At 25.4% G+C, this 10,813-nt stretch overlaps 1 protein-coding gene across 1 annotated transcript; it reads left to right on the top strand.

Annotated features, from left to right (window-relative positions):
- Positions 1–2,791: 2,791 nt before the first annotated feature.
- OCT59_005016 (uncharacterized protein) lies at positions 2,792–4,926 on the top strand (the record flags this gene model as incomplete). The annotated part of the gene is made up of 5 exons (XM_025330053.2): positions 2,792–2,998; positions 3,089–3,155; positions 3,242–3,426; positions 3,494–3,803; positions 3,887–4,926. 5 exons carry the CDS (start codon positions 2,792–2,794, stop codon positions 4,804–4,806), a joined length of 1,689 nt encoding a protein of 562 aa, XP_025185844.1. The 3' UTR covers positions 4,807–4,926.
- Between the last annotated feature and the right edge of the window lie 5,887 nt (positions 4,927–10,813).

Here is a 10,813-nt window from a genome sequence, read left to right as displayed (position 1 = left end):
AAATTTTAGAACAATCAGTTAAATAATTAATACTTCGTAAATTATTGTATGGGATCCATTCTATTATATTATCTGGTTTAAGTGTTTCCATTTGGCATTCACGTATTAAATTATCGATATTATCATTTTCAGATGTCCAGTTTGAGAATTGTGCTATTAAATAATTTCGAACGCAATATTCACAATATAATGTGGCTAGACATTTTCCTTGACAAATTTCACAAGTTCTTCTTGTTCCTTTATTTTCTCGAACTTTATATTTATCGATTTTTTTATTTATTAATTTTATTGCATGTGATCTTTCATCGCTCGTAAAAGTTTGATCGGCAAGTATTGTTTGTTTAATAGATTCATATTGTTTTTCTTTGTTATTTTGAGTATTTTCTGCTAATTTCTCCGCTCTATGAATTTCGGAATAGATAAATTCATGAGCCATAATAATAATAATAAAAAATGATAAAAAAAAATATTTTTGTTTCTATCGGATTTTTAATTCCGGGATTTTTATACGGGTCCGGAGAGATAAAATTTTGTATTGTAACATCCATTTTTAGCGTATATATTTTTTTTTTTGTTTATCGACGCAGCACAAATTTCAGTGACGTGACGGCCGTGACGCGTGCACTTCACCACGTGATCCAACATTTGATATGCGTTCAAAGAACTGACATATATATATATATATTTACATATATAGCTTTAATAACTCCTTTTTTTTACTTTTCAGGTCCAATGTGCACAAATTGAGTTAGATTTTTACATTTTTGCAGTACAAACAACTTGGCGCAACTGATATATATATACATACATATACATATATAGATTTAATAGCTATTTTTTTTACTCTTCGTTCCAATGTGCACAAATTGAGTTAGATTTTTACATGCTTGCGGTACAAACAACTTGGCGCTACTGACGTATATATAAATATATATACATATATGGATTTAATAGCTATTTTTTTTTTTACTCTTTGTTCCAATGTGCACAAATTGAGTTAGATTTTAGTATAAACAACTTGGCGCAACTGACATATATATATATGTATATATACATATATGGATTAAATAGCTCTTTTTTTTTACTCTTCGCTTCAATGTGCACAAATTAAGTTAGATTTTTACATGCTTTGCAGTACAAACAACTTGGCGCAACTGATTTGTATTTATATATATACATATATGGATTTAATAGCTATTTTTTTTTATTATTTGTTCCAATGTGCACAAATTGAGTTAGATATTTACATGCTTGCAATACAAACAACTTGGCACAACTGACATATATACATATATATATATACATATAATTTAATCAGTAGCTATTTTTCACCCACTCAGGTTGATCATTAAAGCTTATATCCTTATTATTTATCACAAGTGTATATGTTATAACCTTATATGGGCGGCCCATGGGCAGCTCACTCGGACATCCAATGTCCTGCTGTTTCCCATAGGCTACATAACTTGGGCCGAACTTTACAACACTGCCCAATATTGAAAAAATTTATGTGAAAATAAGCACTCGGACATCTGATGTCCTTATTAATAGGATTATTACTTATTAGGTTGCCTATAGCTAAAATTTGGGCCAAATAATGTAATGCCGGCCCACCAGAATTTGGACATATAATGTCCTTATTAATTAGGATTCCAGGACACAAATTATTAAATAAGCAACAACTTGGGCCAAATGTAACACTGGTCACAAGAATGCTCTACAAATTAGATTTAGCTTTTTATATTTAAAATAAAATGTATTGTAATTGCAAAATTCTATTTCTATCAATTATTAACAATTACTAAGTTTTTATTTCAAAAAATTCAATTTTAGTATCACATGATCGTACACATAATACAAAATATATTTTTAAATAATTTTTTTTTATCTTTTTTTTATAATTATTTATTCTAATATAAATTATAAAAATTTTTTTGATATAAACCTAAATTTATAAAATAAATTTTTTATTTAAATAAATATTATTACAAGCTAATAAATAATTCAATTATTTATAATTTTCAATTTTTTCGGTTTCTTTCAAAATAGACAAAAGTTTAAATATGCCAAATTTTGTATATTCGGATTTCAGAATCTCATGCTAACAGGGATATCAAATTCCAGATTTCAGAATCGAAACCTAATAATATATATCAGATGTCCTAGTTCTGGTGAGCCAGCATTAAATTTGGTCTGAATTGTAGCTTATTGGAGATAGATCTAATAATAAGACACCGTGTATGATTAATAAGAACATCATATGTTCAAATTCTGGGACATCAGATGTCCGAGTGAGCTGCCCATTGGCCGCCCATAACATATACACTTGTGACATATAACCTTTAGTCGGCACCTGAGTGTGATGCACCTTTTTGTTCCAATGTGCACAAATTGAGTTAGATTTTTACATGCTTGCAGTACAAACAACTTGGCGCAACTGACATATATGTATATGTATATACATATATGGATTTAATAGCTATTTTTTTTACTCTTCGTTCCAATGTGCACAAATTGAGTTAGCTCGAATTTGGATTTTTATATTGTTTGCAGTGCAAACAATTTGGAGCAACTGACATATATATATATGTATATACATATATGGATTTAATAGCTATCGTTCCAATGTACGCAAATTGAGTTAGCTCGAATTTGGATTTTTACATATATATATACAGGATTTAACAACTATTTTTTTTAACGTTACGGTATTTTTTTCATTACAGTATTTTTCTTTACGTTACAGTATTCTTTTTATTACAGTATTTTTTTTATTTCCAATAAAAACAAAATGCAAAGCACCAGAGGTTATGATTTGATTAAGGAAGTTATCTACGAGAACAATATAAAATATTACGAATACAAAAATTTTTACAATATTGAAAAAATTAACGAAAACACCTATCTCGCCAATTGGAATTATTCAGAGCAATATGTTATATTAAAGTCCTTTAACCTTAACAATGCCAGTGCAAATAAAGAAGAGATTATTAATGAGGTAATTACATACAAAGTTAATAACTGTGATACATCATCATAATAACATCAAATAATAATTAAACTTATCTATATTTTATTTATAATTTAGCTTAAATTTCATAATGAAGTTAATTTTCATACAAATATGATTAAACTATTCGGAATTACCGATAAAGGTATACATTATTCAAATCCATAGATTTTTTTTTTTAAAAAATATATTAATACAATAAATTAATTATTATTTCCTTTACGATTTCAGCAAATCAAAATGATCAAATGAGGGAATATTTATTGATAATGGAATACGCTAACGGTGGTTCCCTTCGAAATTATTTGAAAGAAACCCTTAATAATCTTACCTGGAAAGACAAATACGAATTGGCATACCAATTGGCATGCGCTGTGTTATTACTTCACAATAAAGGAATTCCGCATTATAATTTGGTAATTTATTTATTTCGTTAAATTTTTAAGATAAATAAACCTTAATTAAAAATTCTTCTTTTTTTAGTACCCTGACAATATTTTTATTCATCAGAACACTATCAAATTAGCCAACTTTGGATTATTAAGCAGAACCAAAAGAGAATCTAAGAGGCAATTGGAATCGTTCGATTATATGCCTTATTTTGATCCAAATAAGTACTCACCAAATGAAAGGAATGATACATACAGTATTGGAGTGATTCTTTTATGGGAGTTGTCAAGCGGTCAACCATCACTTACTAAAGACAAATTATGTGACGATAATTTAATTAAGCAAGGTTATAAAGAACCAATGTTTTTAGATACCCCTGTCGAATATTCTAATCTGTATATTGGTAAGAATAATTTTTAATATTATAGTTTATCGTATTGTCAGTTATCATACAAAAATTAAATTTTCATTCTATATTATGATTAGAATGTTTGAATAACGGACCAAACCATAGACCAACAATTATTCATGTGGTCGATAGATTAAAAGAAATTATTGCAAGGACGAATTATTATGAAACAGAATATGAAATGTGTTCTCATAACATCCAACATTTTAATAATATTGATATAAAGGAAATAGATCCTACAACCCAAGATATATTTGATGATTTAAGTTCTTTAATTGATGGATTGTTTGATATTTACTTTGAGAAAATGAATGAAGGGAATGAGAATGATGTATTAAAAAAGTATGTTTTTGATTATTTTGTTCATTATAAAATTAATCCAAAAGAAGCCTACCATTGGCTTTTAAACAATCAAGATAATTCAGAATTTATTTGTTTACTTGGATATTTTAATTATCATGGAATTGGGACTGATATTAATAAGCAGAAGGCATTTGAATTAAACAAAAAAGCAGCAATATTAGGAAATGATATGGCTTTATTTCATCTTTATCACTCGTACTATTATGGAGAAGGTTGTAATAGTAATTATAATATTGCAGTTAGAATATCTAGAAAATTAGCAGAAAAAGGATATTCTAATGGATTAAATTGGTTAGGACATTGTTATAGTTTTGGAGTTTTAACTAGGATTAATAATCAAATGGCATTTGATTTATTTCAAAGGGCAGCAGATTTAGGAAATATTAAAGCTATGTATAACCTTGCTGTGATGTATATTTATACAGAAATTAATGATAATTCTAAAGCTTTTGAATTATCTAAAAAAACAGCTGAAAGAGGGTATACAGGTGGAATAATGTTGTTAGGAAAATGTTATCAACATGGAATTGGAGTTAATGTTGATATGCAAAAGGCATTTGAATACTATCAAATGGCAGCAAATTTAGGAAATGCTATAGCTCAAGAAGGATTAAAAGAACTTTTAGGAGAATAATTTATACTATATATAGTTGAATATTTTATGTAGCTTATTTATAAACAATAACGTATTTGTAAATGTTATTAAATTATTTATCATAATAAAAATTTGTTATTATTAAATATCTATAAAAAATTTATTCAATTTTTTTTTTTTATTCCATGTTATTTCCGTTAAATGTATCATATTCACGGAGTTTTTACAGAAATTACGGATAAAATTTTTTATAGGTAATAAATTAAGCAAATCGTCTGAATCTTGGTTAGATTTAAGAAATTTATCTGATTGATAAAAGTAAATATTGATGTAAGGTGACGACCAAAAAAATTTACTATTAACTGTACGCATGATTTTTTCAGGACTGGAATTATAATTTTGGCCGGTAAAAAATTGATCTACATGATTTCGCTGATTTTTCGTTAAAAAGAATTTTTTTTCGCTAGTCATTCAATTCTTTAATTTTCTAAAACTTTTTATGAATGAGCAAAATGTAAAATTCTAATGTGTAATATTGATGCGTTAAGGTAACATATATATTGCAATCAAAAATTTTGAATTAATGTAATGTTATAATACATCCTTGATTGCACGCACTATTTGATATATAAAATAGGTTGGGCTTATAGAAAGAATATTGCTACGAAATAACCCATTAAAATATGATTTATTATCCGAAAAATGAAATAAAAGAGATACATAGAGAAGTCTAAATAATTATCGGAAATATTTACTAATAGTAAATATTAATTTGATGAATATCTCATTCGTACATATTTAAAACGCATTGTCACAAACATTTCTTTATTGGCATATGAAATAACATATACTTTTGTAATCGTCAACTGAAATACTATCTGCCCAAAAAATTAATATTATTTAATACTAATCTGTTACAAGTGCGTGTTTATATATAAAATGCATAACAGATAACAATGTAAAAATTATATATTTGAGCGAATGTATCATGTATCACGTGATAGCATTTCTGTTATTTAATTTGTGAAACTAATTCACCAAAAATTTTACCCGGTTATCACACCACGTATTATAATCTGTCTTTAAAATGATTTGATAACTCGTTATATGCTGAATATAGTCGGTTAAAGTATACTTTAGTAAAATACCCAATTCATTTCTAAAGAAATTTCAAGGACAAGATGGAAGAAACTACATAAAAAAGGGTGTTCTTAATATTGTTTCGAGCGCGTAAGTTAACCATTTTCCGGGAAAGTTCTTCTACTGTACCAAAAAAAATAAATAAAAAAGACAACGAAGTAAAGATAAAAAAAAATGACGAAAATGAAACAAAAAAATAAGAGACAACATAAAAAACACAAATAATAAAGTAAAAATCAAAAACTTTTAAAAAAATATTATAGAATTCCTATCGGTAAGGTAAGGTACAATTACCATCATAGAACCATAGAAGTAAGTTGCCGATTTTCAACTTACTACAATGGTGAAGAAAATTCAAAATTCATAGATTCATGTCAACAAATTAAAAATTTCACCAGGGCGCCATCGGCCATTCTATTATATGAAAAATCAATAGATGATAATATTCGGTTAACTTCAAGTTCTCGTAAATTATTCAATTCAATATTTTTTTTACAATAAACAGTTTCAATTTTAAACGATTAGAAATTACTGTATATATAATTTGTAATATTGATATATTTTTAAATATATGTTGAGATTTTTTTATTTAAATATTATTTTATATATAACCCTATAACCCTTTTATGGAATTATATATATATATATTACCAAATTTGAGTTTCTTTATCATTTTTCTTCAGCTAAAACAAAAATGTTCGGAAATTGTCGTCGAAAATGTCCGGATCCCCCATAGGGCATAATGTCTCAACTTACGGAATTTTCCGAACATTTTCCGGACATTCTTTTTTTTTTAGAAGCTTGTATTGGATTAATTAAATATTTTAAATTGCTGATTTTTCTCGCAACGAAACAAAAACAATTTTAAGAGCTATTTATTGTTCTTCAGTTATTATCAATAATCATAATATTTTTGTGCGACACACAAGGTTTTCCTTTTATTACACAGACGACGACATATCATAACACCAAGGCATTTATTGTTTTATTTCCTCTTTTAGTAGAATAAATCGTTCTTTATCTGTATTTTTTATAAAAAAAAAAAATTCATAATAAAAAATATTATATAAAGAAGAGCGAAATTTGTATCATAATTATATTTTAACCATGAAAAATTCTACTATTACGAAAATTTTTTTTGTTCTTTACTATATTGCATGTATTGGTACAGGTATGAGACTTGTAATGTTTTTTCCTAATCGTTAAATTTAGGTTTATTCATTTTATATTTGTAATATTACTAATATATAATATATATATATATATACATAGAAATTTGGCATATAGTACCTTTATTTAATGTTTTTGAAGATCCACTCAAATTCCTAATTATAACTTCGGACGCTATGTAAATATTATTTTTTACGCTTTACGTTTTCTTGTAACATGAATGCGTTAATTATAAATATGATTAATTATAGTTACTTTACTGGAAATATTTTCATAATAATACTCAGTAAGTTATAATCCTATTGATACTTCATTACTTAGTAGTTTTTATATAATGAAAATCTATACTTTTTGGTACTAGTATATCGCACATATGATGATACTCTTAAAAAGTTAACCATTTATACTTCGTAAGTATACTGTAAATAAAATTGTTGCTTTCCTTGTCATCATATTTTATTAAAAAATTAATTATGTATAGTAGTTTGTTTAGTGGTATATTTAATATTTCAGGTAAGTTAATAAGAGAGTTAAAGTATTATTAAATACCCTATAAAAAATTTTCTAGGAAAAACTCCAATTAAAGATCATTTTTCTTGTTTTTATTCCAAAAAATTTTTTATTAATGGGTATTATTAAGTACATGCAATGGTTAACCTGTATATTGTATATACACACATTTAGGACTAAGATACTTAATTCCAATACTTACTCGGGAAATAATTCCTTTTAATTGCGATTTTAAATATAATGCGTCAAAAAATATTAAAATTGCGTGCAAAAGAAGATTTATAAGTTATATATTAGATTTTTCATTATATGCATTTGCTTTATTAATCATTTTTTTAAATTATTTGTTTCCAAAATTATTTGAAGTAATTAAGAGAATTTCTGATAGTTTACAAAAAAATATGTTCGTCTTGTAATTAATTATTATGGAAGGTTTAGCATAATAATGCTATTCAAGGTTATAAATAAAATCTTGTTTTTCAATTTTATGTAAATATTAATCATATTTTTAATAAGCATCCAATAAAACCTAAATTTAAATATTTATTAGAAATATATCTTAAAAGATTAATTTAATACGATTTGTTATATCCAATTTCTGTTTCAAACCTTTCGTAATCGTATGTAAATTTGATACGTGAGAAATCTCAGTAATAAATTGAAATATTTACATCTTAAACTTGGATGTCGAAACCTACATATATCGAAATATATTCGGGATTTGATATATGCTGAAATATAGCCAAAATTCTTGGTCATATTTGTGTCACATCTTTCACATGACGTTACACGGGGCCTGACATCACAGTAGTGTTTTGATCCGGATAAAATCTTAAATATTTTAAATGAGATTATTGCCGAAAAAAGATTGTAAATCTCAGTTCTGAATAGACTATAATTTCGACCAGAATATTTAATATATTATGAATCAAAAAATTGGTAATTCTGATAGTTCTATCCTGAATTAACCGAAACGGATACCGGATAAAAACCGGATAAAACCGCTTCGGATCCAAACACTACATCACAGGACCAAATTGACCAATAGAATTTAAGCAATTATTAATATGCAGAATGGTTCCGAAAAGTTTCGGCGCTCTAGTTTAATTATTCTATATTATCAATAATAATAAAATATATTTATTTATGATCTTTTTATTTGTACACTTTAATACATAAATGACGAAACTTTGTTACACTAGGATCTTATTATTTTATCTTCTTTTTTTGTAAAATAATAAAAGATGACAATGAAGAACAGAATGGTATTGACACATGATACCAATTTTAATCTATTTACTAGCCTAAATACAATACCTTACTGCGGGAAATTTGTTTTAAAGAAAAAAAGAAAAGTACATAATATTTATTACCCTATAAAAAATTTTTCAGAAAAATGATCATTTATCGGAATTTTTTCCAGAATTTTTTTATAAGATTAAAATTTGTATCAAATCCAGTTATTAAGTAAACCATAAAATATTTATATTCTTTATTTGATTGTATGTATTGGTACAGGTATGTGGTAACTTTACGTAAAATTTATAATGACCATGGCGTGTTGATCTTACAATATATACAGGCTCTTTGTAAGTAATTTCATATAACATTTTACATAGTAGTACTTTAATTTAAATGTGTTTGTTCTATTTACAAATAATAAGGAAAAGCCAGGCACGTAAGTTAACCTAAGCAAGTTTCTCCTCTATGTTTTCCCTAGTCCTTCTGTCACTACAAAATAAAAAATATAAAAAATAAATAAAAATTTAAAATTTTATCAGGTTGCCATTTTATTACATTCTTGAATATGGGAAATCAATAGATGATAAATATTAGCTTTAATGTTTTAATATACTGTTTTTAGTTGCCTTGTATACCTTACCATATTAGAAAATGATGTTAAGGCGTTGTGCGTCACATAGACACATACAAAGAAATCTCATGTTATACAAATGACGACATGACACCAATTGTTTTATTTCCATAGTAATAATAAAAATAAAATCGTTCTTTATTTAAAAAAAATCGAAAATTCACAAGAAAAAATATTATATAAAGAAGAGCAAGATTTTGTATTATAATCAGACTTTAACCATGAAAGTTTCTATTATTATTATTAAAATTATTTTTGTTCTTTACTTCATTGCATGTATTGGCACAGGTATGAGATTTGTACCGTTTTTTCTTAATTATCAAATTTAGATTTATTTATATTTATGAAAAAAAAAATATATATATATAGAAATTTGGTATTTGGTATCTTTACATAAAATTGGAGGTATTATTATATATTCAGACATTCTGTAAGTAATTTCGTGTATTATTATTATTTACATTTTACGATTTTTTAATTTAAATGTATTATTTATATTTAATCATAGTTATTTTATTGGAAATATTTTCCTAATAATATTTGGTAAGTTATAAACTTGTTGAATATTGATACTTTCATTATTAGTTTCTATATAATTAAAATTCTATTTATCTTTTAGTACTATATACCAAATATGACAGTGATGGTGATGATACCCTCTATAATTTATTCATATATACTCTGTAAGTATAAATAAAATTGTTTGCATTCTTTGTCATATCAATTTAATTTATTAAAAAATTAATTATACATGACAGTATTAGTATTTTGGCTAGTTTTATATTCAATTTTTTTGGTAAGTTCAAATTATTTATTATTAGTATATATTATTAAATACATGCAATGACTAATCTACTGTATATATGTACATTTATTTAGGACTAAGATATTTTATTCCAAATTTTATTCGTGAAGAAGTTCCTTTTAATTGCAATTTTAGCTATAATGTATCAGAAAATATTAAAATTGCGTGCAGAAGAAGATTTATAAGTTACACTTTGGGTTTTTCGTTATACGCATTTTCTTTATTAATTCCTTTATATTTTTTGATTTCAAACGTAACTAAGAGAATTTCCAATAGTTTACAAAGAAATTTGTTCGTCTTATAATTAATTATTATAAAATTTTTGACATAATGTTAATTCTACGTCGGGATCATTAATCATATGTTAAATAAGCAGCAAATAAACCTAAGAATATCCACCTTAAAAGATTAGTCAATATAGAAAATTCGATTTTCGTAATCGTATCAAAATTTTGATGCTGATAGTAAATTTGAAATGTATTACATAATTAGTTGCTAGTATCGCATATTATACTAAACATTTACATATTAAAGTATGACATCTCTAT

Source organism: Rhizophagus irregularis, chromosome 13 (assembly GCF_026210795.1).
Source record: "Rhizophagus irregularis chromosome 13, complete sequence".
Classification (NCBI taxonomy): Eukaryota; Fungi; Glomeromycota; class Glomeromycetes; order Glomerales; family Glomeraceae; genus Rhizophagus; species Rhizophagus irregularis.
This window is presented reverse-complemented; position numbering and strand designations above follow the sequence as displayed.